Source organism: Rhinatrema bivittatum, chromosome 6, assembly GCF_901001135.1.
Source record: "Rhinatrema bivittatum chromosome 6, aRhiBiv1.1, whole genome shotgun sequence".
NCBI classification, from domain to species: Eukaryota; Metazoa; Chordata; class Amphibia; order Gymnophiona; family Rhinatrematidae; genus Rhinatrema; species Rhinatrema bivittatum.
In genome coordinates, this window is record NC_042620.1 from 264,051,899 (window position 1) to 264,078,764 (window position 26,866).

Genomic DNA, 26,866 nt, shown 5'->3' on the forward strand with positions numbered 1-26,866 from the left:
ACCAGGCGGAGGGTCTTGGTCCGAGCCCATGACTCCCTCACTGCCGGACACACTGGACCAATTGCAGCGATACTATTGGTGGCCACAGATGGAACAACTCCTGCCCGATATGTGCCCAACAAAAGCCCTTGACCAGACGCCCCTGGGGCCTTCTGCAACCATTACCTGTGCCTAAGGAACCGTGGACCCATCTTTCAACCGACTTCATAGTGGACCTGCCCACATCAGCAGGCAACCATGTCATCTGGGTCGTCGTTGACAGGTTCTCAAAAATGGTCCACTTCACGCCTCTTCCAAAGCTTCCCAAGGCCCCCGAACTGGCCCGACTATTCACCCAGCACGTCTTTCGCCTCCATGGACTCACGCAACACATTGCTTCCGATCGTGGGGTCCAATTCACAATCAATTTCTGGCAGTTATTATGTAAGAAATTCGGTATCCAGCTCGACTTCACCACTGCATACCACCCTCAGGGCAATGGTCAGGCCAAACGGGTCAATCAGACCCTAAAAACCTTCCTCCGCTCCTTCGTGAATGCCAGACAAGATGATTGGTCCACCTTTCTCCCTTAGGCAGAGTTCTCCCGTAACTCCCACACCAACTCCACTACTGGCACCTCACCATTCAAGTTGGTCTATGGCAGACAACCGATGCCACTACTTCCCACGCCTCTGTTGGTGCCCTTGCCCGCGGTTTAGCTCACAGCCCAACTGCTCTCTCTTTGGACTAACACTCAGAACAATCTCTGCCGGGCAGCACAGAAGGCCAAGAAGATGGCCAACAAACATAGACCCCACTTCAGCCCTGGAGATCGAGTGTGGCTTAGTATCTGCAACATCCACCTTTGGGTGCCCTAGATGCAACTAGCCCCTCGATACATTGGGCTCTTCTCCATCACCGAGCAAATTGGCCCAGTCACATACCGCCTGAGACTTCCATCCTCCCTGATACATTCCATGTATCTCTCTGTTGCGTCCGTTGGTCTCAGACGGCTTCGATTTATGTGCCTCAGCTTTCTTCCTTCTCTCTCCTCAAGCCTTGGAAAGATGGCTGCTGTCACATCTTCATGCCGCTCTCTCCAGTGTCCCCGGATCGGCAACGGCGACGGTGTTCGCCATGATTTTCCTGAGGGCCTCCTAGGGTGGGCGCGCACACGCCATCCACGTCTTTATCCACGTCATGGTGGGAACCACGGGGCGTCCCCTCCGAGTGACGTCATCATATCCTGGTATTTAGCCTGCCCTCTGTTTGCTAACAAACTAGCGGGCCGATTCAGTAAAGTCCGCGGGAGAGCGGACGAACGCGGACTGTGCGCGCGATTCTGTCTTTAAATTAGGTGATGCGGTAGAAATGGGCAAAAGGAGGCGCTGGGGATGCTAGTGCGTCTCTAGCACCTCCTTTTGACCCGGAGCGGCGGCTGTCAGCGGGTTTGACAGCCGACACTCAATTTTGCCAGCGTCGGTTCTCAAGCCTGCTGACAGCCACGGGCTCGGAAACCAGACGCCGGCAAAATTGAGCGTCTGGTTTTCGGCTCGACAGCTCCAGCCCATTTAAAAATGTTTTTTCTTTTTCTTTTTACTTTTTTTACTCTTCGGGACCTCCGACTTAATATCGCCATGATATTAAGTCGGAGGGTGCACAGAAAAGCAGTTTTTACTGCTTTTCTGTGCACTTTCCCGGTGCCGGCAGAAACTAGCGCCTACCTTTGGGTAGGCACTAATTTCTTAAAGTAAAATGTGCGGTTTGGCTGCACATTTTATTTTCCGTATCGCGCGGGCATACCTAATAGGGCCATCAACATGCATTTGCATGTTGAGGGTGCTATTAGGTGCCACGGGTTGGACGCGCGTTTTCTGCCCTTTACTGAATAAGGGGTAAGAGAAAACGCGCGTCCAAGGGCAGGTTAACAGTGCGCTCCGTCGGAGCGCACTGTACTGTATCTATATCGGCCTGTGAGTTAGCAAGGATTGGATTGCTCCAGTCTAAGCCGCTCTGCCGCTTCCCAGTTGCCGCAGGAAGCTCTCTCTGCCCTTCGGGGTATTTCTTCACTAACCTGGGTACCCGCTCCTCGGGGGCCCTTCTGCTCTATTTCAGGTACCTATCTTGGGATACCGGGTACTCGCTCCTCGAGGGCCTGTTCTCCCTAATCTGGTGCCTGCCACGGAACAACTGTTGTGACCGTTGGTCTGTGACGGCTTCGCCCCGCCTACCTCACTCTTCTTGCGGCTCCTCCCGCTCACCTCGGACTACTGGCTGCCACGACATCTGTCTGCCATCCTCTCCCAGGATGGCAGACAGATGCCATCCTGGGAGAGGCATCCCAGAACCGGCTTTGGTTCTGCTTCCCGCCATGCTCCTCCAAGGTACCATAGGGTGCGCGCGCGCACGCCGCCCTCATATTTATTTCCTCGTTGGCGCAAACCTCAGAGGCGTCCCCCTGAGATGATGTCACGCTGCCCAGATATTTAAGCCTACAACTTTTGCTAGCTAATCAAGTTAGCAACCCGGAATTCTACGGATGGGATTCGCTCTCCGTACCCAAGCTCCTCTGCAACTCCAGCGTTATCTGGAACTCTTATTGCTAACGGGGTACCCGCTCCACGGGGGCCTCTTCTGCTTCTTTCAGGTGCTATCAGGAAACCGGTACTCGTTCCTCGAGGGCCCATGTTCCCTGAGTCGCTGCCTGCATCTACAACCCTTTCTACTTGGAAGACTTCACTAACAGTTTCCATCTGTGAGTACAACTATCATCTATTCCACAGTACTGCTTCCCTGGAACCAGGTACTTGCTCCTCAAGGGTCTGCCCTCTATTCCAGTGCCAGACCTCTCGTCTGGTGGAATCGCTGTGTGAGTACAATACCACTGAGTCTCCCTGCTCTAAGGGATCAGGTACTTGCTCCTCGAGGGCCTGCTCTCCCTGTCTTGGAGCTTCTCCTATTCTACCTGGGACTCTGTAAGTTTCTCACCGTGTACTCATAACTCTCAGTCTCTTTCCACTACAGCACAGCCAAGCAGAGGATTCGCTGTTCCAGCGGCCTGTGGGATACTCGCCCAGCCGGGCTCAACATCTACTACTCACTACTGCCACCTCTGGTGGTTTCCAAAACTGTTTAAATAAAGATTTAATCTGTGTTTATGTGTCTAGAGTCTAGCCTGACACCGTGGTCCCTCACGGGACTGCCCCCCATAGGCGTAGTCAGCTGCAACAGTGTCCAAGGATCTACCCAAACATCAATAACCATAACATCAACTTCTGCCTGCCAGGACCTTCAACAATACAGCTTCTACTTCAGTGAGTACTAACCCTTTCAGTCTGTCTCACCTTCAGCTTCAGCGCTCTGTGTCTACATCCGGGACCTGTCCCTTCTACGCCGCGCTGCCTATCACCTACTCGAGTGTGAGACTGGTCTCCTCTGCTGAGGACCCCTGGACTTCTGCTGGGTTACCTTCATTGCTGCCCGCTCCCCGGGCAGTACCATCGAGCTGTACAATAAATACATCTTCTCTGTGTCTGCGTATATAGAGTCTAGCCTAGTACTGCGGTTCCTCATGGGGCTCCTCCCCGTGGGAGTGGCCATCACTGCAGTACCCAAGAATCCACTCCAACACCTCATAACCATAACACTCTCCTGAAACCTCTCGTGTTATCCTGGCCACAGAGCAAGACTCCCGAACCGCAGGACGTCTCGGCTGAGGAAGATCAGATATTCCAAGTTAAGGAAGTCCTAGATGTGAGACGTCAATGCGGCAAAAAGGCATCGGTGGCCACCACTCCCAATGGCCTCCATGGTGGCACCGCACCTCGATGGCATCGAGAGCTTCAATGGTAACGGGGCAGCTCTGCACCGTGATGGCATCGAGGCCACACACTGTGACGGCCCCGAGGGTGACCATGGCACCAAGGCCATGCACCTTGAAGGCATTTTGGGTGGCCATTCAAGCACCTCGACAGCATTGAGGCATGAAGGGACCGAGGCATCCATGGTATGGATGGGACATCGATGCACTAGAGTTCGGTGCTGCTACTTCACCACCTCGAGGCCCAAGACGCTGGATGACTCCGGTGCATCGAGCCTCCACGTCCACAGATGCCTATGGTACAGAAGGCCATTATGGCATCAAGAGCGGTCATGCATCTCGATGGTGACAAGGGTGACCATGGTGCTCAATGGCAGTCCTGGTCTCTGAAGCAGTCCTGACATCAATGCGTCAGATCAACAGTGTGCTGGTCACAGATATGCATGGGCAACCATTTTGGGCATGGCACTGAAAGTGTGGCAGCAAGCTGCTTGCCCAAGCTCCTGCTCACCCTCTCTCACAAGGAAACTGCACTGTCATCACCGGCAAGCAGGAGAGGAGGCTTCATCATCCAGGGCTCCTGCCCATCCAGACTACTTGCTTTGAATGTGGGAAGGATGACGTCTTCCCCCACAGGAACAGTGTGGTCCTCAATCTCTGCACTGTCTGAACCTCCATCAATGCTGATCGACCAGTGAAACGACATGGAACTCCTGCCCGAGTTTGAGTCCCCAGCTCAGCGGCCTACACAGATCACCCACAGACTGCATTCAGTCAGTCCTGTCAGCTCTTGACAAATTTACAAAAACAGACAGAGCAAGGACAGGACACAAATACTAAACTGCCGGTGCAGTATTTATTTATTTTTCTTTTTTTAAGGAATAGAAATAGACTCCGCCAGACTGCACATGGACTAAGGCCCGCAATGTGGCTGGCAGACAGAGAAAAGAAGAAGAAAAAGGAAAAGAAAAAGAAATAAAACTACCGTAAGGTAAAGGAAAGAAAACAGCTGCAGCTCTAGAAAAAAATCAGTTACAAAAACTGTGAGGCAACAGCAAAGCTGAATACTGTGTCACACACAGCTCACGCAATCACACGGCTCCAACGGAAGAAAAGAGACTGAGGGTCTCTGCCTAGGGGGCAGGGTGATGACTACAGCTGCACATGCTCAGTAGGGCATGTTTGAAAGTTCTAGATTCTTTGAGATCAAAGTTCCATGCCAGGCTTCATCCAATGATGTTACCCATGTGTGAGGACTACCATCCTGCTTGTACTTGGAGAAGAAGAGGGATGCCAAGATAACCGATAGAAGCAGATGGATTTCTCCTCATGGATTCAGAGAGCATTTGATCAAGAATTCAAGATTTCTAATTGGTGCTCTACCATCTAGATCTCACCAACTCAAATGCATGAAAGAGGTGCTTCACACAAGTCAGTTAGGATAACAGAGAGTGGTCAGATATTTATGTCTGGCCTAACTCTCTGAAACCCTGTTTTCAATGCCCTTTAACAAGTTTCTGGACATTGATGGACTAACCATGGAATTCTTCAATATTTTATTTACTGAATATTATAATCAAATCCAAAGAAAATGCAAATTATTAAATGAAGGAAAAAAATAACATTGTGGTCCAAAAATTGTACAGGATAACAATAACAACTGACAGGCAACCAATTGCTAAAAAAAAGTACAATTTTAGTGAATCAAATCCAGGGAAAATCAAGGAATAATCACACAAATGACAAAAATCAAATCAATATCAGACATATACCAGCCAATATATCAAGTCAATATTCCAAGCTGGCCATTCAAGAAACATGACTAGATATAACCTCTCTGGCAAAGTTACAAGGTATATTCAGCAGCATGGCTATGTCACTGAATATACATGTATATATTCGTGCTTAGCCATGTAAGTTATAACTAGCTAAGTTTAGACCTGCTGAATGGCACATCTAGCTTAGCCAGTTAACTTATGTGACTAAGACCGAATATCGCTAGTTAGCAGCATAATTTATATAGCTAACTCGCTCCACCCCAATCTGTTTACTACATGCTCTCAAGTTATGTTGCTAATTTTTTAGCCATCTAAGGCCTGGATTCATCATTCCTCGCAGAATGATGAATCCTGTGAAAACGGGGGGGTGGGCCTGCGAACGCCCGCAGGCTTCGCACCACGGCAGTGCGCCGGCTGCCGGCTTTCGCACCAAATAGCACCACTGTGAAAATTGCCATGCTGGGTCAAACCAAGGGTCCATCAAGCCCAGCATCCTGATTCCAACAGTGGCCAATCCAGGCTACAAGTAACTGGCAAGTACCCAAAAACTAAATATATTAGTTGGTGTTTAAATTGACAACTGTGTTTGTTTTTTGTTGCCAGCCATATCTATTTTATTAGCAAATTGCAGACTGTTCTGTCATGTCAGAGTGTGTCTATGGTTCTGTCTTCGGACAATTATTCTTGGGTGTCTCTATCATATACATTTTTAATTAGTTAGTATGAGTGTTAATAGAACTATACATTTGTGACATATGTATTGGTGGGTTTTAAATGTTTAATTTCTTTATATTGATGTATCAGTTGTGTTTTAATACAAATGCTATTGTAACTTACTTATACTTTGCCTCAAGAATTTGAAAAGAAGAAATAAATAATAAATTTAATTTAAATAAATAAATAGGGTGGATCGTGGCTATAGCATGCAAAGCCTGCAGGCATTTGGATTTTGGTTTGTATCTTCCCTAGTTAGCTGTCCCCTTTTGTTTTTGGCTTGATCCCACTACTGATCTACAATAAACTTATTTTTCTTATGGAAATCAGAACTGCAATTCTATGTATACCAACAGGGCAAAACTAAGACTGAATCAGTGTGTTCAGGTTAACCTGGGTGAGGCAGCGACCCTAGCTCAAAGCCTCTGAACTAGCTGAAGAAAGAGCATTTGCAAATAGTCTAATAGTTGGCTGGACTGAAGAGTGCAGGATAATCCAGGCTTTCTAATGGTCTCTTCCCTGAAATCATGGGATCGACATGCAATCTAATGGTCCATTCCGGAGGGGAAAAGCATATAGAATACACTTAGCTGCTGCAAAATGATGCCTGTCTGTTAGGTCCCAAGCTGTTTCACAGATGGCCGCCAGGGGTGGGGGCACCCTTTGTGGTCCATCATGCATGCTTTGCAAAGCTCCATGGCTCTGGACAGCACACCTGACAAATCAGGAAGCTTGGCAGGCAGCAAGTATGGAGGTTTTGGGGTTGCAAAACTCTCTGGCTTGGGAAAGCACAGCCTGAGGGAGGCAGGGATTCTAGTGGCCCCAGAAAACACAGCCCTACAGCCTGATGGATACTGGGGACCTGATGGGCAGCAAGGATGATGGTGATAGGGGTCAGGGTGGGGAAGACTGCTGGGTCCACTGGGAGGAAAGGTAAAAGCAGGGATCATCATCCAATGAATTTCACTGGGTGTCAAACAGTAAATAGAAATATATACACAATTACATGTGTTACTATATTTATGTATAATTAGTTATGTCAGGTGCAGTAGAGGGGCCAATGAGGCCAATGCAAAGGAGAGACATTTAGCTTTCCATCCTGTCAGACTGAGAGCGAGAGAGAGAAAAAAAGAGGCAAAAACCAATGAGGAGACTGGCAAAACACTCACCTTTTCAAGTGCCTGCTGTGACTTGCGGAGTAACCCACGAGACCGAGAGAGAGACAACAGCCTGGAAGAAAACAGCAGAGATAGTCATGTAGATTAAGAGTATTGACACACATGACCCCAGTCATGTTGGGCCTGCAGGGACAAATGCTGCTGAATGTTCTCCTTCTTCAGCTTCTCTGCATCCACTTCCCTTTGTGCTAGTTTGTTACATTGGGAGGGCAATTTTCAAATGCCATTTGCAGTACCTGTTTTAATAACTATTTTCCCAGTTAAATAGGCTGCCTAAAAATTGCCCACTTTGTATGAGAATAAAAGTAAATGCAGGGATCAACAATGTGCATATGTTAACCTACAGAAAGTGTAGGTGGGATGAAAGGCAGAATTCAATTGAGGGAAGCAACAATGGGCATGGTTTTGGATTTTCAAAACTATATATGTTAATTTTCAAAGAAAACATGTCCACAGTAAAAACAGGTGCAAATCTCTGCAGATATTTTTTTCCCTAGGCAATTTTCAAATGAAAAGTACATACAAACTTTCCCTTTCAAAACTGGTACAAAGCCTACAGAAAAAAGTATCTATGGACTTTGAATCAAAATGCATTGTTTTAAAAATTGTCTGAAGGTAAAGCAGAGTTCTGACCTGTAACAGGTGTTGTCTGAGGACAGCAGGATGTTAGTCCTCACACAGATGGAGCCTGATGCAGAAAACTTACATCAAAATTTCTTGAAACTTTGACTAGGCACATTGAGCATGCCCAGCATGCCCTATTCCATACGTTCACGCGGGGTCTCTCTTCAGTCTTGTAACTTAGAATTACGATAAAATATAAAATAAGAGAAACCCAACTCCGCAGGGTGGTGGCCAGGTTTCGTGAGGACTAGCAGCCTGCTATCCTCGGAGAAAACCTGTTACACATAAGCAACTCTGCTTTCTCCGAGATCAAGCAGGATGGTAGTCCTCACACATGGGTGAATCCCCAGCTACAGGCTGCTCCCCAACACAGAGAACCAACAGACATCTAATCAAGTGCCAACGGGCACAACAACATCAGTACTGTTGGTAACAGAGGGGGAGACAGCCTGGAGTGGGAAAGTTGGGTTCTACACCTCAAACAGGTTCCGAAGGACAGATTGGCTGAACCTACTCTCCTGTCAGTCATCCCTATCCAGACAATAATGAGATGTGAATGTGTGGAGAGAACTCCACATCACAGCCTTGCAGATCACCTCAACATGAACTGCTCACAGGTGGGCCATCGAAGCTGCCATGGCTCTGACAGAATAAGCCTTGACATGACCTCCGAGGTGCAGTCCTGCTTGGGCATAACAGAAGGAGATGTGATCTGCTAGCCAACTGGATATTGTCTGTTTGACAACGGGAACACCCAACCTATTCCTATCAAAAGAAATAAAGAGTTGGATGGACTGCCTATGGGCTTCTGTCTACTCCAGTTAGAAGGCTAAAGCATGCTTGCAGAGCAAACTGTACAGTGCTCATTTGCTTTGGTGTGAATGGGGACTGGGAAAGAAAATTGGCAGGATTGACTGGTTAAGATGGAAATCCATCACCACCTTAGGCAGAAACTTATGTAAGATGACCCTGTCATGACATAAGGTGGATAAGTCACTAAGGCCTGGAGCTTGCTGACCCTGTGCGCTGAAGTGACTGCCACCAAAAATAAGACCTTCCAGGTCAGGTACTTCAGGTCACAGGTGAGCAGCAGCTCAAAACGAGCTTTTATCAACTGAGCTAGTACCATATTGAGGTCCTAAGACACAGAAGAAGGCCTTAGGGGAGGCTTCAATTGAAGCAGGCCCCAAATGAATCGTATAACTATAGGCTATAAAGAGATGGGCATACCATCTACACCTTGGTGGTATGGGCCAATTGCACTAAGATGAACTCTAACGGAGTTGGTTTTTAAGCCAGCCTCCAATAGGTGTAGAAGGAGGTCAAGCAGTTTTTGTGCAGGGTAGAACAGATCTAGAGCCTCTGCTTACACCACATGGAAAACCTCCTCCACTTCAGTCCATAGGACTTTCTTGCGGAAGGCTTTCTGGAAGCTACCAGGACGTGAGAAACATCCTCTGAAAGATCAAGCAGCTGCAGGCTTAAACTCTCAACATCCAGGCTGTGAGTGACAGAGCCTGAAGGCTGGATACCGCAGCCTGCCCTGATCTTGCATGATGAGATCTGGGGAAGTCCCCAGACTTATTGGTTTCTGGTTGGACAACTCCTGCAGCAGTGGAAACCAGACCTGTCTCAGACAATGAGGGGCTATAAGGATCATAATCCCTCTGTCCTCATGAAGCTTCAAGTATTTGCCACTAAGAGAATCGGAGAATATGCATACAGAAGACCCTTGCCCAATGACGGGCAAGGGTGTCCGAGGCTGGTTTTCCACCTGAACTGTACAGGGAGCAGAACCGAGGCACCTTCCTGTTGCAAGGGGATGCAAACAGATCTATGTCTGGGCTCCCCCAGAGGCAGAAAATCTGATTTCCTACCCCCCAGGGTCCGGGGACCGCGATTACATTCTCCATTCCAGCCAGGTACATGACCCTGAACACCATCCCGTGGGACAGGGCCTAAGACCAGATCTGGACCGCTTCCTGACACAGGAGGTATGATCCTGTGCATCCTTGCTTGTTGACATGCCACATGGCCACTTGATGGTAGGTCTTGATCGAAGACAACTTTGTTGAACAGCCGATCTCTGAAAGCCCATAGCGCAAACCTGATCGCCCGAAGCACCAGGAAATTGATTTGACAAGAACATTCCTGGGTGGACCACAGGCCCTGGGCGCCGAGCCCATCTACATGAGCTTCCCACCCCAGGGTAGATGTATCCGTGGTAAGTACAATTTCAGTAGGGAGACTCCAAAAGAAAATCCCTTGTTCCAGATTGGAGAGTATGGGAGGAGGAATATGGGAGGAGGAATAGCCTAGTGGTTAAAGCAGTGGACTATGAACCAGGAGACCAAGGTTCAAGTCCTGCTGTTGCTCCTTGTGACCTTGGGCAAGTCACTTTACCCTACATTGCCTCAGGTACAAAAACTTAGATTCTAAGCCCTCTGGGGATAGAGACATTCCTACAGTACCTGAATGTAAACCGGTGTGATATCTCAATTGAGATGAATGTCGGTATATAAAAATAATAAATAAATAAATAAATAAATCCACCACCAGGACAGAGCCCTGGGGAGATGGAGTGATTCAGATGCAATCCTGGATGCTGTGACTGGCCTGGCACCACTGCATCCTCAGAATCCATTGGGCTCTGCACATATATAAGCATGCTAAGGGAATGGCATGGACGGTTGCGGCCATGTGACCCAACAGCTTCAACATACCTGCTGGCTCTATTGCACCTCTGTCACAATGGTCGCTAAAGCGACAGCCCTCTGGCATGGCAGAAAGACCCTGGCTTGAACCATGTCTAGCAGGGCTCCAATGAAGTCCAATTGAGGTGGGACTTTGGATAGTCGGGAACGAACCCTAGTGAGTCCAACTCCCGGATGGTCAAGTGCATGGAATGTATGGCCCCCTGCTGGAGTCATGCTCTTGACCAGCCAATCATCCAGATACGGGAAAACCTGCACTCCCAGTCTGCGAAGGTGCGCCACCACCATGGCCAGGCATTTTGTGAGGACATGTGGGACGGACACAAAGTGCTGTTTCCCCATCTCAAATCGGAGATACTTCCTGTGACTGAGGGAGATCTCGATATGGGTGTATGTGTCCTTTAGGTCGAGGGAACATAGCCAGTCCCCTTTGTGCAAAGGGGGATCAAGGTGCCCAGGGAAACCATCTTGAACTTTTCTTTTTTTTAGAAACTTGTTCAAGGTCTTCAGGTTGAGGATGACATGGAGTCCTCCTGTTTCTCTAGAATCAGGAAGTACCTGGAGTAGAATCCCCACCCTTTTTGCCCTGGTGGTTTGGGCTCAACTGCTCTGGCTGTTAAGAGGAAGAAGGGCTCTGTTTGCAGTACCTCCTGGTGTCCTACTGGCCCCCAAAATGGGCATGGAGGGCAATTTGGCAGGAAAACCGATAGGTTTAATTGATACCCCTGGCAGACAATGGACAAAACCCACTGGTCCGAGGTTACACTGGGCCATCGGTTTGCAAAGAACCACAGCCTGTCCCTGACCAGAGGGTCCATCGTCCAGGGTATGGGCAATTGAATTGCACTCCTATAACCCAGTCAAAGACCTGTCCCCGGAGTTGACTGAGGAGCTGACTGGGGCTTGGGAGCTCTCTGCTGCCTGGAACGGCCGCAGGAGCTTTGAAGGTGTGTATGGGATTGAGGAGGCGGAGGATAGCACTTCCTTTGGTGAAAGAAAAACTTCCTGGGCCCCTGCCTTGATGGCCTCCGGGATGAGGAAGATGGGTCCAGAGTGCTGGTGGAGAGTTGTTGAAGGGTTTCATGATGCTCCCGGAGTTGGGCCACAACATCCTTCACTCAATCTCCAAAAAAATTCTATCCAGTGCATGGCACATCAGAGAATCATTCCTGTACCGCTGGTCTGTTATCAGAGGCCTGCAGGCATGCTAGTCTGTGTGCGCTGTTTCCTGCTACAGAAACTCTCAAAGCCGTTTCGAAAAGATTGTAGGTCTTGCAGACCTGTGTTTTCCACACTACAAACCTTTGTGCAACAGCAACATGAGGTTGTCTTGCTGCTCTTGAGGCAGCTTCTCTGCCACCTCCTGCACCTATTTTCAGATGTCTGTGAGTATTGGCTCATGTAGAGCCTGTAGGCAGCGATGCTGGCAATAAGCATGGCACCTTGGAACACCTTCCTTCCAAGAGTGTCCAACACTCTGTGGTCCTTCCCCGGGGGTGTCGAGTGGGTAAGAGAGCGTTTGGCCCTCTTGAGGGTGGATTCAACCACCACCAATTGGTGGGGCAGCTGATGCTTATCGAATTTGGCAACCTTTTGGACGAGGTAAACCCCATCACCTTCTTATTCACGGGAGGCACGGTGAGAGGGTGTTCTCAAATCCTCAGCAGCAACTCCGTAAGGAGCTCGTGTACTGGGACCACCACAATCTCCTTAGGAGGCTCCACGAACTGAAGAACCTCAAGCATTTTGTGGCTGGCATCTTCTTCAGTCAAAAGCTGGAATGGGATGGCCTCCACCATCACTCTAACAAACCCTGCGAAAGTCCTCAGGAAGGGACTTCCTTTGCTCCACTGGACGAGAAGGGTCTGACAGGAGACCATCCAAATCCTCAAAGGAGGATTCTATCTGATCATCCCCCCAGGGGTCACAGGGACCCTCATCCTCACTGTATAACACAGGGGATGGGGCACTAGCAGCTCGGTTGATGTCCAGAGGTGCAGGCACCGATGAAACTGGACATGGGACTACCGGCCTTGGTGTCTCCACTGGCTTCAATGGTATCCTCCTCAAAGGGCTCGGCGATGACCACCATATCAGTAGGGGGAGGCCTCGGTGCCCCAACAGACACCAGTACTGCCCCAGGAACTGACACCAGCTGAGTGTTAAAGCACCACTGAGCACATTGAGCTTTATCCTATTTTCTTCTGTTGGATCCTTCTTCCAATTTTTGAATGAAGATCTTTTGGCTAAAATAGCTTCTTTTACCTCCCCTTTTAACCATGCCGGTAATCGTTTTGCCTTCTTTCCACCATTCAAACCCTTAAGTACCCACATTAAAATCTTGAAGGATATCCTCCATTTAATAGGTAACCAGTGTAATTTCTTCAAGGTTAGTGAAATATGTTCGCGAATTGGAATCCCATTCACAATTCTTGCAGATGTGTTTTGAACAAATTGTAGGGCCTTAATGGATTTCTGAGAGAGGCCAAGATAAAGAGAGTTACAGTAATCTAACAAATATTAAATATCAAGGGGGTATGTTTGAACAGCAAATAACCTTTTATAATTCAAGGTCAATTCAGTGGAAATTAATTTGGTGAGATTGATGAATATTTTGGGTATGGACTAAGGTGTTGAGAAAGAGGGGATCTTTTTGAGCCATGCAGAATGAACTCTGTGGCAGCCCTGTGACAGGCCTCTCTTCTCGGGTACCAGGCAACGCTGATTTGGGGGGGGGGGGGGCCTGAGCACACCTGGCCCTGGTCCTGCCCCTTTGCACAAGTCAAACTTGACCCTGGCCTTGCCCATGTCACCCCCTCTACAGTTCCACTTCCTTTCTGTCTTCAAATTAAGCCCTGAAGAAAACAATATAGAGACATGCATTCTGTACACGGATGAACGGAAAGATATACATACAGAGATATGACCCATTAATAAGGATAGTGTGAGAATGGGAAAAAAACAGAGGAGGGTAAGAGAGCTGTATGATAGAACTTACTGGAGTGGTGAAAGCAGGAGAGAGGAAAGAGAGCCCAGGCTTCGCAAAGAACTGCTTCTCATTCTTTGCTGGATTTGTATTATTGCAGAATCACTACTGCACTGGAACATGAGAGAAATCTGAGTCTCATATTGACGCATACATTGCAGGACCTGCAGAAAGAGAACAGATTGAGACACATACTGCTGTATTTATTGCAAGATCTGCAATGAGATAGCACAAAGTAAGACATGCTCTACCATATGTACTGCAGGACCCACAGATACAGGAAAAACCCTTCATGCACAATGATTTCACTGCATGTACCTGCCTCTTATAGCAATCCTATTGGCTCAGTCACACACTCATATAGGGCTGTCAACTCTGGTTGATGCTATGGTGCAATGTCTTTGAAGGATATTTATCAAACAATTCAGAGGATTGCAAGCTAATTTCCAAATGACACTCTGCAGAGTTTCAAAATTTGGAGTTGGTGGGGACCACTGGTACTTTTGTACTTGCATATTTTGTATCTGGTTTTTTTTCTATAATTTAATCTTTATTGAATTTTTTTATTCATGACAAAACACTGTCATATTACACTACGGATGTCTACTTATATATTTAAATCTACAACCAAGTATTTGACAAAGGAAAACAGTTCATACATAAAAATCAAATATAAGTAATTCAAACATAACTCATTTCACTTAGGCATCCTAGTATTATGAAATAGCAGGAATCAAAAATTTAATTGAGCAAATATCAAAACAATAATATCTAAATATAGACTGGAATATTTACCCCTATACTTATTACTAAGGGAATACCCTTATTCAGCAACCATTTCCCCAATCAAATTCTTAGCCTCCAAAAACTTTTTTAAATCAGCAGGTTCAAAATAGATGTAATTTATATTATTTAATTTTAACATACATTTACTGGGATAATGAACTGTCATTTGGGCTCCCACCAATTGCCTCAAGGCTAGAAATTCCTTTCTTCTATTCTGAGTAATTTTAGTTACATCTGGAAAGATAGGAAAATTAGTTCTTACCTGTTAATTTTCGTTCCTGTAGTACCACGGATCAGTCCAGACAGTGGGTTGAGCCTCCTTTCCAGCAGGTGGAGACAGACTAAAACTTGAAGGATGCCCTATATCAGGACAGAGCCTATCCTCTACCCCTTCAGTATAACGTATGTCAAAGCATAAAACAACAAACCCAAGAATAGGATCAAGCAAGTAACTTTAAGCTCAACGGAGCAAATATAGAATAATATAGAAAACATGGTATACCTATACGCTCTTGCATCAACTTGGTATAAGAAAACGACCAAGGCTTCCGGTGTAATTGCTCAGTAATCTTGCACAAAGAAATATATGGAAATCTGCAGACCTGCAAGAAAACAAGCTTCGAGAGGACAGAAGACAGACAGGGAAGGGCGTCTGGACTGATCCGTGGAACTACAGGAACAAAAATTAACAGGTAAGAACTAATTTTCCTTCCCTGTACGTACCCGGATCAGACCAGACAGTGGGATGTACCAAAGCTTCCCTAAACTGGGTGGGACCGAGACAGTCCCGCTCGAAGCACTTGCCGCCCAAAGGAACCGAACACCGGAGCGTGTACATCCAGACGGTAGTGCCGAGCAAAAGTGTGCAGAGACGTCCAAGTGGCGGCCCTGCAAATCTCCTGCGGGGAGACAAGACTGACTCTCCGCCCACGAAGTAGCCTGAGAATGCAGAGAATGGGCCTTCAGACCCTCAAGAAGCGGACGACCTTGACAAAGATACGCCGAGGAAATGGCTTCCTTCAACCACCGCGCAATCGTGGTCTTAGAAACCTGTTTATCGAGGATGGGACCACTCCAAAGGACGAAGAGATGGTCCGATACCTGGAAGTCAATTGTGACCTCGAGATAGCGAAGCAAGACTCGTTTTACATCTAGTCGACGAAGGTTGCCACCCGCCGTACCCGCAATCTCCTCCGGAGAGAACGCTGGGAGTTCGACCGACTGGTGACATGAAAAGCGGAGACAACCTTAGGCAAGAAGGAAGGAGCCGTCCTGAGAGAAACCCCGGAATCCGAGAAACGCAAGAAGGGCTCCCGACAGGACAGCGCCTGAAGCTCGGAAATACGGCGAGCAGAGGAAATAGAGACCAGAAAGACAGTCTTCAGAGTAAGATCCATGAGCGTAGCGTGGCAAAGAGGCTCGAAGGGAGCCACACAGAGAGCACGAAGGACTAGGTTGAGACTCCACGATGGACACGTGGCCCGAGAGGGGGGGCGGAGGTGTCTAACGCCCCTCAGGAAACGAATCACATCAGGGTGAGCTGCTAAGGCATGACCGTCCACCCGACCCAGGAGAGAGCCGAGCGCAGAGACTTGAACGCGTAGAGAACTGAAGGAGAGGCCCTTAGAGAGACCCTTCTGAAGAAAAGTAAGAATCAAAGGAATCGAGGCGGAGCGCGCAGGGACACCCGCCTCCGTACACGCGGACTCAAAAACTTTCCAGATGCGCACATAGGCCAGAGAAGTCGACTGCTTCCGGGCTCACAGCAGGGTGGAGATGACCTCCTCCCTATAATCTTTGCGCCTCAGGCGATGCCGTTCAAAAGCCAGGCCGTAAGACAGAAGCGATCGGCCTGGTCGAAAAATACAGGCCCCTGCTGGAGGAGATGAGGGAGATGACCGAGGCGCAGGGGCCCATCCACCGCTAGATTGATGAGATCCGTGAACCACGGCCTTCGCGGCCACTTGGGAGCGACAAGAATCACCAGTCCCCGGTGGAGCTCGATTCTCCTAAGAACTTTCCCCACCAGTGGCCACGGGGGAAACACGTACAGAAGGACGGCCGCTGGCCAAGGTAGAGCCAGAGCATCCATGCCCTCTGCGCCGTGCTCCCTCCAGCGGCTGAAGAACTGATTGGCCTTGGCATTGCGCAGAGTCGCCATGAGGTCGAGGTGAGGAGGACCCCACCTGTCCACTATCAGAGCCATGGCCGCGTCCGAGAGCTCCCACTCTCCCGGATCGAGCGACTGCCGGCTGAGGAAGTCGGCTTGAACATTGTCTTTTCCGGCGATGTGAGAAGCCGCAAGGCACTGTAGGTGACGCTCCGCCCAAGCGAGGAGACGGCTGGCTTCTAAGGCTACCAGGGGACTGGGTGTGCCCCCTTGGCGATTGATGTAGGCCACTGTGGTGGAGGTGTCGGACAGAACTCGTACTGCCTTGCCGCGGATCAGGGGAAGCGCCAGGCGGACCGCGAACGTTTCCAGTCGATTGATGTGCCAGCGCGACTGAGTCTGCGACCATGTTCCCTGGGTGGACTGAGAAAGGCAGACCGCACCCCAGCCCAACAGGCTGGCATCCGTGGTCACTATCATCCACTGTGGAGCTTGAAGAGGCATCCCTTGCAGAAGATGAGGAAGAGACAGCCACCACTGTAATTCGTCGGCAGTAGAATCCAAGAATGGAAGGACTACGTGGAACTGCTCCGACACTGGCTGCCAACGGGACAGCAAAGCTTTCTGTAACGGACGCATATGAGCAAAAGCCCAGGGGACAAGGTCGATGGTAGAAGCCATGGATCCCAGGACTTGGGAGATAATCCCAGGCTGTCGGGGAGGGTAGGACAATCAAAGTCTGGACCTGATCAATCAGCTTGAGGGCTCGCGCCCGAGGTAAGAAAACCTTGCCTACTCGGGTGTCGAAGTGGGCTCCCAGAAATTCCAACTCCTGGGAGGGCTGAAGCTTGCTCTTGGAAAAGTTCACTATCCACCCGAGAGAGGCAAGGAGCTCCAAGACGCGATCCACCGCCCGCCGGCAAGAGGTCTCCGACTTGGCCCTGATGAGCCAATCGTCCAGATGGGGATGGACGAGAATCCCCTCCCGGCGCAAGGCCGCCGCTACTACTACCATGATCTTCGTGAAGGTGCGAGGAGCGGTCGCGAGGCCGAAGGGGAGAGCTCAAAACTGGAAATCCTGGTTGAGAATGTGGAATCGGTGAATGGGAATAGGAAAATAAGCTTCTGCGAGATCGAGGGAAGCAAGGAACTCTCCAGGGCGGACTGCCACAATGACCGCCCGCAGGGTTTCCATGCGGAAGTGGGGGATCTTGAGAGCCTGACTGACCCTCTTGAGGTCCAATATTGGGCGGAAGGACCCGTCCTTTTTGGGCACGGTGAAGTAAATGGAATACTGGCCGGTGCCAATTTCCCGTTCCGGGACTGGGACCACCGCTCCCAGATCCAGAAGCTTGGAGAGAGTCTGGACCACCGCGTCCCTCTTGGCCCGGCCGCAAGGCGAGAAAAGAAAGAGATCTGGAAGTTCCCTGACGAGGTCGAAAGCATACCCGTCTCTGATAATGTCGAGGACCCACTGATCCGACGTGATCTTGACCCATTCCTCGAAGAACAGGGAGAGGCATCCGCCGAGGTAAGGAACCGAGGAATGGGTCGGCTGAACTTCATTGCGTGGCAGGTTTAGCGGCGGCACGCACGGGCTGGCCCTCGCGAAAGGGCCATCTGCCACGAAAGGGCCGTCTGCCACGAAAGGACTGCGACCAGGACTGCACACGAGAAGACCCCCTCGCAGAACCGCCCCGCCCCCGAGAAGCGAAGCGACACTGGCCCCTGAAGCGAGAGCGAGAGGCTGCGAAGGATCAGGAAGACTTAGGGCAGTCCTCTGGGAGCTTATGGACCTTGTTGTCAGCCAAGGAGTCCATAAGCTTCTCAAGATCCTCGCCAAAGAGCATCTTACCTTTGAAGGGCAGCGTGCCCAGCCGAGTCTTTGAGGACTGATCAGCCGACCAGTGGTGTAGCCAAAGGAGCCTCCGGGCCGCCACTGCCGAAACCATCGCCTTCGCCTGGACATGGACCAGATCGTACAGGGCGTCCGATACGTAAGCAGTGACTGCCTCCAGACGTTTGGCTTGTTCTGCCTCACCTGGCGGAAGCTCCCGGGCGCAGAGTAACTGTTGGACCCACTGGAGGCCCGCTCGCATCATGAGACTGCTACAGCAAGACGCTCGGACCCCAAGGGCCAGAACATCGAAGATGCGCTTCAGGTGAGCCTCCAGCTGAACCTTCCACCGGAATCGTGGTGTGCTTGACCACTGCAGAAACATAAGAATCCACCAATGGATATCGCAACAGCTCCAAGCCCTCCTCCGGGAGGGCATAGAGCTTATCCATCGCACGCCCCACCCGAAGCGCACCCTCAGGAGCCTCCCATTCCTGCAGGATAAGGAGCTTAAGCATGGGGTGGAAGGGAAAGGCCGAGGCCAGAGCCCGGAGCCCTCCCAGAACCAGGTTCATATCCTTAGGGAGTGAGGCCATGAGATTATCCACGGAGGGACTCTCCAGACCCAGCTCCTGCAAAACAAAAGGGAGGAGGGGCTCTAATTCCTCCTTACGAAAAAGACGGAGGGCTCTAGGGTCATTCCCCTCTGTGGGGGGGGGGGGGGGCATCCGCCGAATCCGAGGAAGCAGCGGGGTCCGAGGACACGGGAGACACTGGGGGGGCACCCCCGGGACCACCCGCACCCGAACTGGTCCCTGGGGCTCCGCGGCCGGTCCAGTGGTCAGCGGTGCTGAGCGAGGGATTTTTGGCAGGGGGGGGCAAGGGGGGGGGCTTTCGTCCAGCTCATGCAGGCTAGCTAGATAAGATTTGTGCATGAGGAGGACAAAATCCGCTGAAAAAGGGACCCTGGATTTGGTGGGGGGTGGAGGGGAGGGGGGCGAGGCAAGGTCAGGACCCCCCTCCTGGGCACCCGCGGGGGCCAAATCGGGGGTTAAATCAAAAAAATCTGGCCCCCCAGCCCCAGGGAGCACTGAAATCGGCCCCGATGAAAAATCCAAGATGGCGGCCGTTCCCGGGCTCTGCCGACCCGGGAAAGGCCTAGCCATGCCGGGAGGAGTGGAGCCCCGGGCTAAATTTGCTTGTCCTGCCGAGAAGGGACCTTCCCCACCCGGCAGGCAAGCAGTGCAGAGGCCCTGCCGCGAAAAACGCGAAGAGGGCAGCCCACAAGAAAGGCAGGCTGCCAGCCGGGACATAGCTAAGCCGCAGCTGAAGAAAAAAAAGCTGAAAAAAAAGCTTGATTGACAGCCTGCACAGCAGGAGAGAGCAGGCGGGAAACCTGCTGCCTTCTGCTTCTCTGGCTGCCGGTTCTAGCCCTACTCTGACCAGAAAAAAATAAAAAAGCTGGTCAACTGCTGCAAATAAGTTAGAGGTAGGTGAGTACCTGCAACTTATTAACTTTTAAACTCCTTTTTTTTTTTTTTTTTTACTGAGCGCAGCAGCGGGTTAAAAACCCTCTCGGCAGCCAGAGGGGGAATGAGGCCCAGAGAGCGTCGGTCCCACACCTGGAAGCGTCCATGGACTCAGGACTATGCAGGGAACCCCCTCCTGCAAAAGGGGCAAAGCCCCCCTGAGCCGGGCAAGAGCTGGGAGATGGACGACTCCCACACAAAAACAGTAAAAGCACTAAAAGAAGGCAAAATTTCCTTCATAGTTTTTTTTTTTTCCTTTGTTTCTAAAACAAGCGGGAATCAAAGAACTACTTGCTTGAGCCGAAAAAGAAAGAAGAAGAGGCTGACTAGCCTACAGCAGAGAACCGAAGGGGAGATGCTGCACCTGCTGGAGACAGACGAATACAGAAGGGGTAGAGGATAGGCTCTGTCCTGATATAGGGCATCCTTCAAGTTTTAGTCTGTCTCCACCTACTGGAAAGGAGGCTCAACCCACTGTCTGGACTGATCCGGGTACGTATAGGAACCAGATTTGCTGGTTGTAATATTTTGACAGTCCGGTTCTTCAAATATAATTTGAGCACCATATCCTTATCGGAGGGAAAGCAAATGTTGCTTACCTGTAACAGGTGTTCTCACAGGAGAGCAGGATGTTAGTCCTCACATATGGGTGACATCATCAGGATGGACCCCAATCACGGAAAACTTCTGTCAAAGTTTCCAGAACTTTGACTGGCCCCTACTGGGCATGCCCACCTTGGCACTAACCCTGCAGCCAGCAGAGGTCCCCCTTCAGTCTTATTTGAAAGCTACAGGCAGTGCCGAAAAATAAAATAAAACGTTACGAACCCAACACTACGGGGCAGCGGGCGGGTTTCGTGAGGATTAACATCCTGCTGTCCTGTGAGAACACCTGTTACAGGTAAGCAAACATTTGCTTTCTCACAGGACAAGCAGGATGGTAGTCTTCACATATAGGTGAGTACCGAGCTGAGGATGTCCGAACATGCACCAAATGTACCCAAAGGTGTGCAACAGGCACAAAAACTGGGGTGGAATTTGGTAGAGGGCATCCTGAACCCCACAGGGCAGGCAGAAGGGTGTTGGTATGTCACGTTGTAAATAGGTTACGAAGGACAGACTGGCCGAAGATGGAATCTTGTCTTCCGGCTTTGTCCAAGCAATAGTGGGCTGCAAAAGTGTAGAGGGAACTCCAGGTGGCAGCCCTGCAGATGTCAGGAAGCAGCACCGATCTTAAGTGTGCTACTGAAGTCGCCATGGCCCTCACAGAGTGTGCTTTAACACGGTCTTGAAATAGAATGCCCGCTTGCTAGTAGCAAAAGGATATGCAGTCCGCCAACCAGGAGGAGAGAGTCTGCTTACCCACAGGCTTCCCTAATTTGTTTGGGTGGAAAGAGACAAACAATTGAGTGTTTTCCCTGTGGGTCGCTGTACGGTCTAGGTAAAACGCTAGAGCCCATTTACAGTCAAGGGTATGAAGAGCCTGTTCTCCTGGGTTGGCATGGGGTCTGGGAAAAAAGGTAGGTAGTATGGTGGATTGATTTAGATGAAAATCCGAAACTACCTTAGGTAAGAATTTCGGGTGAGTGCGGAGTACCGCCCGGTCCTGCAGAAGTTTAATGTAAGGTGGATAGGTAACTAGGGCCTGTAATCCACTAACTCTGCGAGCTGAAGTGATAGCCAAAAGGAAAATCACTTTCCATGTGTGATATTTAAGTTCACAAGAGTGAAGAGGCTCGAATGGTGGTTTCATGAGCCGACCCAGAACTAGATTAAGGTCCCAAGAAGGGGCCGGAGGACGCAACGGGGCTTGATGTGGAGCAAACCCTTCAAAAAACGTGTTACGAGGGGATGTACTGATATAGAGACATCCCCGATACCTTTATGGAAGGTGGCTACCGCACTGGCATGCATTCTAATGGCAGAAGTCTTAAGACCTGACTCTGATAGTTGCCAGACATAGTCCAGAAATTTCGGGATTGGACAGGAAAAGGGGTCAAGGGACTGAAAAGAGCACCATGACGTGAACCTTTTCCATTTGTAAGAGTAACTTTTCTCGTGGAAGGCTTCCGTGAAGCAATCAAGACACGGAAAACTGGCTCAGAAAGGTTAAGTGCTTGAAGGATTAAACTTTCAACATCCATGCATTCAGGGACAAGGCATGGATGTTGAAAGGCACCCGTCGTTTTGAGTGATCAGAAGCGGGTCCTTTCCCAATGGAATGTGCCTGTGGATGGAGAGATCCTGAAGTACTGGAAACCACACTTGGCGTGGCCAGTGAGGTGCTATCAGGATCATGGTTCCCTTGTCCTGACATAACTTCACGAGAGTCTTCGAGAGAAGAGGAAGTGGAGGGAATGCGTAAAGCAGACCGGTTGCCCAAGAGAGGGAGAATGCGTCTCTGGGTTGAGAGTGTTTGTTGCGAATGAGAGAGCAGTAGTTCTCCACTTTGCTATTCTGTGGGGACGCAAAGAGGTCTATCCGAGGATATCCCCATTGTTGGAAGATGGAGTTTGCTACTGAGGGGTTGAGAGACCACTCGTGCGGTTTAAAGACGCGACTCACTTGTCTGCCATCACATTGTCCACTCCCGGTAACCAGGTGGCCCTGAGGTACATCGAATGGGAGAGAGCTTCCTGCCAAATTTGCGCAGCTTCCTGACACAGAAGGAAGGAGCCTGTGCCTCCCTACTTGTTGATGTACCACATTGCTACCTGGTTGTCCGTCTGAATCAGGATGACTTGATTTGAGAGGCAATCCTGAAAAGCCCTGAGAGCATATCTGATTGCTCGAAGTTCCAGAAAATTTATTTGGTTTTTGGCTTCCTCTGGAGATCAAGAGCCTTGTGTCTGCAGATTGGCTACATGGGCTCCCCACCCGAGGTTGGAAGCGTCGGTGGTGAGAATGATTTGAGGATTTGGAGCCTGGAAGGGCAATCCCTGGAGGAGATTGGTCTGATTTTTCCATCAGGCGAGAAACAGATGGAGTGAGTCGGTTATGTGGACAATGGCTGACAAAGGCTGAATAGCTTGAGTCTAGTGCATGAGTCTCATGGCCAAGCGGGCCATTGGTGTGACATGGACTGAGGACGCCATGTGGCAGAGGAGGACAAGAAATTGGCGTGCAGTCGCGGAGTGTTGAGACTGCAGCTGGTGAGCAAGGGACACAAGAGTCAGTGCTTGTTGTCGAGGCAGGAAAGCCTTTGCCTGTAAGGTGTCCAAGTCTGCCCCAATGAATGATAAGGTTTGAGATGGGACTAAGTAGGATTTGTCATAATTCACGAGAAATCCTAGCGAAATTAGAGTGTGTAAGGTTAGATTGAGGGACGACAGAGCAGATTGCTGAGTGGGAGCCCTGATTAACCAATTGTCCAGGTAGGGGTAGATGTGAACACCTTGGGTTCTGAGGAAGGCTGCGACAACTACGAGACATTTGGTAAAGACCCGTGGCGCAGACGCTAGGCCGAATGGGAGCACTAGATACTGATAGTGCTTGGGGCCTACTAGAAACCTCAGGTACTTGCGATGAGCTGGAGTTATCGCAATGTGGGTGTATGTGTCCTGGAGGTCCAGAGAGCAGAGCCAGTCTCCTCTTTGTAGAAGAGGTAGAAGCGATCCCAAGGTGACCATCTTGAACGTTTCTCGTTGAAGGTACTTGTTGAGGGCCCGTAGGTCTAGACTAGGACGGACACCTCCCGATTTTTGGGGGATTAGGACGTACCGGGAATAGAACCCTAGGCCTTGCTGAGAGTATGGAATGGGTTCTATTGCTCTTGACTGGAGAAGGAGGGAAACCTCTTGTTCCAGAAGAATGGAGTAGTCGGACATTCTCCACGTCTGTAGAGGTGGGGAATCCGATGGCAGGGCGAGAAAGTTCAGATGGTAACCCTGAGCAATGATTGCCAATACCCATTGGTTGGATGTGATTGGATGCCACATGTTGTGGAAGTGGCACAATCGACCTCCCACTGGTATGTGCGACAGAGGAATGTGGCTGCTGCTCTCTAAGTGGAAGTCAAAAACCTAAAGCAGGTCCTGGTTGAGGAGCTGCTTGTGGTTTTTGTTTATGGGCTTGACGAGACTGCGGTTTTTGATAAGGTCTCGTGGCACGAGATCTGGATGGTGGTGGGTAAGACTTCTTCAGACGGAAGAATGACTTCTTAGAGTCCTTTCTGAAGGGCTGTTTTGAGAGAAGTCAGAAGGCATCAAAGAGAGCTGTCTTAGAGTCTCACGATGGTCTTTTAATTCTGTTACCGTTCGTTGAATCTGCTCGCCAAAGAGATTATCTCCGACACAAGGCAGGTCGGATAACTGGTCTTGTACTTCCGGGTGAAGGTCAGAAGACTTGAGCCAGTTCCACCACCTCGCCGAGATGGCAGCTGCAGACATTCTGGTAGAAGTGTTAAAAATGTCATAAGATGTCCTAATCTCATGCTTGCCTGCCTCAAAACCCTTGTTGACTACGGTTTGTAATTGTTCTTGAAATTGTTGAGGCAGGGAGTCTGAGAAGTCCTGTATCTGCTTAAAAATGACCCTGTTGAGAGATCACGTGATGTGCTGAGCTAGGAGGACTTGTTTCTTGCTGGCTCCGGGGCCCCTTCTGCCCATCGCGATCCATCTCACAGCAAACTAGACTTCTATAATGAAATAAACGGCACCGGGGACAATACATATGTCCATTGTTCGCTACATGAGTACAATTTTGCCTGTAATGACATCTAGGGGAGGCAAAAGAGAGAGAGAAAAACTCAAGACTCCTGCAGTTAAAATGGTGACGGCGAGCAATGGTGAGTCTCCCCCACCCTCTGGAGTACTTATGATAGACGAGATAAAAGACACCATTAGGGAAGCTTTGGACGATAAATTGTCCCAAATAACAGCTCAGTTGGGGGAAGTGAAGGAGACGATCGCCACGCTCAACCTCCGACTGGAGCAGGCTGAAAGCAGAATTTCTCAGCTAGAAGACGGCACAACCACGAGCGGCCATAAAATGGCGGACCATGATAAACAATTGATTAGCTTGCGCGCCAAAGTGGATGAGTTAGAAAACAGAGCTCAGAGAGATAATCTCTGGTTCCTCGGATTCCCAGAGGATATTGAGGACAGATCTCTATGCAATCTGTTGAAAGAGTGGTTCCAGAGGCCTTAGCCCTCACCCACCTCCGAGGGAAACTCGTGGTCGAACGGGCACATCGGTTTGGGTTAAAGAAAACTACAAGAGGGCGACCACGACTGGTCATCACGAAAATACTGAACTCAGCGCATAAATCCGACATCTGGAGGGCTTCGCGGACAAAAACGGAATTGAGATACCAAGGGCATACCATTCGCATGTTCCAGGATTTCTCAGCCGCAGTTTCAGAAGCCAGACGAGGGTTTACCCCGATATGTTCCACCCTCCATAACAGGGGCATTAAATTCTCCCTGCTGTTCCCTACACGATTAAGGGTATGGCACGCTGAAACAGCACATTATTTTGATACACCGCTCGCAGCTCAAGCTTTTTGGACACCTTACCCAGCTGAAGTGCAGAGTTTTCTCATGGGATGCCTCAGGGCGAGTATCTACTATACCAATTGGGTTTCATAATTCAGCCAATAGGCTTTAATTTAAGGCCTTGGTTCTATTCACCCGACGGGTGGTTGTTACTCCAGATTTGAGCGGTTGTTCATCATTTTTTTGTTTTTTGGATCGCCTGTGCCCCTGTAACCACCTCCCACATTTGAAGCGGATGGTGAAAAAAATGTTTTTTTCTCTTCTCTTTTTTCTCCCTTGTTGATGGCTGAGTTTTTTTTTTTCTTCTCCCTTTTTCTGGATGCAAAGGGGCTTTGACATATGATTCAGCGAGGCGCCTATCTAATCCAGGTATGGACAGTTTATTCATTGTTACTGGCTTCGACTAAGACAGTTTTCTCTCTAAAGGGTACCTACCTGCATTTTCATGGCCTCTTGCCATGCCACACTATTGGGGACGGAATGTACCCCCTTTCAACAAACCGACTTGGGTGGACAGTGTCTGCTTGCCTACCACAATTCCAAGTCTATTTTTGTTAAAAGAGAGAAAGAGTTGGGTGGATTGTCTATGGGCTGCATTGCGGACTAAATAAAAGGCGAACGCATGTTCACAGTCCAAGGAGTGCACAGTCTGCTCACCTGGGTGTGAGTGAGACCTCGGAAAAAAGGTGCGCAGTATTATAGATTGATTCAAGTGGAAATCAGTCACTTCCTTTGGCAAGAATTTAGGGTGAGTGCAGAGCACTACCCGGTCATGAATAAATCTTGTATAAGGTGGGTACGTTACCAGTGCCTGTAGCTCGCTGACTCTGCGAGCGGATGTTATGGCCACTAGGAAAATAACTTTCCAAGCGAGACGTCGTAACTCGCAGGAATGCAGGGGCTCAAAGGGAGGTCACATAAGCTGTGCTAGCATAACATTGAGGTCCCAGGCCACAATTGGGGGATGTAGTGAAGGCTTCAGCTATAGTAAAGCCTCTCATAAAGCACCCAACAAGGTGTTGTGCCGAAATTGGGGCATCCCCTATTCCGTTATGGTAAGTGGCTATGGCACTGAGGTGTACCTGAATGGAGGAAGTCTTGAGGCCAGACTCCGAGAGGTGCCAGAGGTAGTCCAGGAGCCTTGCCGTGGGGGAGGAGAAGGGATCTAGACTTTCTGGCGTGCACCCCAAGGAGAACCACTTTGATCGGTAAGATTTCCGAGTAGAAGTCTTTCGTGAAGCTACGAGGACCTGGGAGACTTTAGTGGAAAGGTCAAGGGATTGTAAAATCCTTTCAGTATCCAGGCTGTCAGAGAC

At 49.6% G+C, this 26,866-nt stretch overlaps 1 protein-coding gene across 2 annotated transcripts in view; it reads right to left on the reverse strand.

Annotated features, from left to right (window-relative positions):
* Positions 1-26,866, reverse strand: part of LOC115094242 (inactive serine/threonine-protein kinase TEX14-like) — a 285,279-nt gene that overhangs the window by 189,801 nt on the left and 68,612 nt on the right. For both annotated transcript variants that reach the window (XM_029607078.1, XM_029607080.1), the window contains exons 4-5: positions 13,806-13,957; positions 7,461-7,521 (exon numbers count right to left, since the gene is read on the reverse strand). In XM_029607078.1, coding sequence (XP_029462938.1) covers positions 7,461-7,521; positions 13,806-13,957 — 213 coding nt within the window. The remainder of the gene's footprint in view (positions 1-7,460; positions 7,522-13,805; positions 13,958-26,866) is intronic.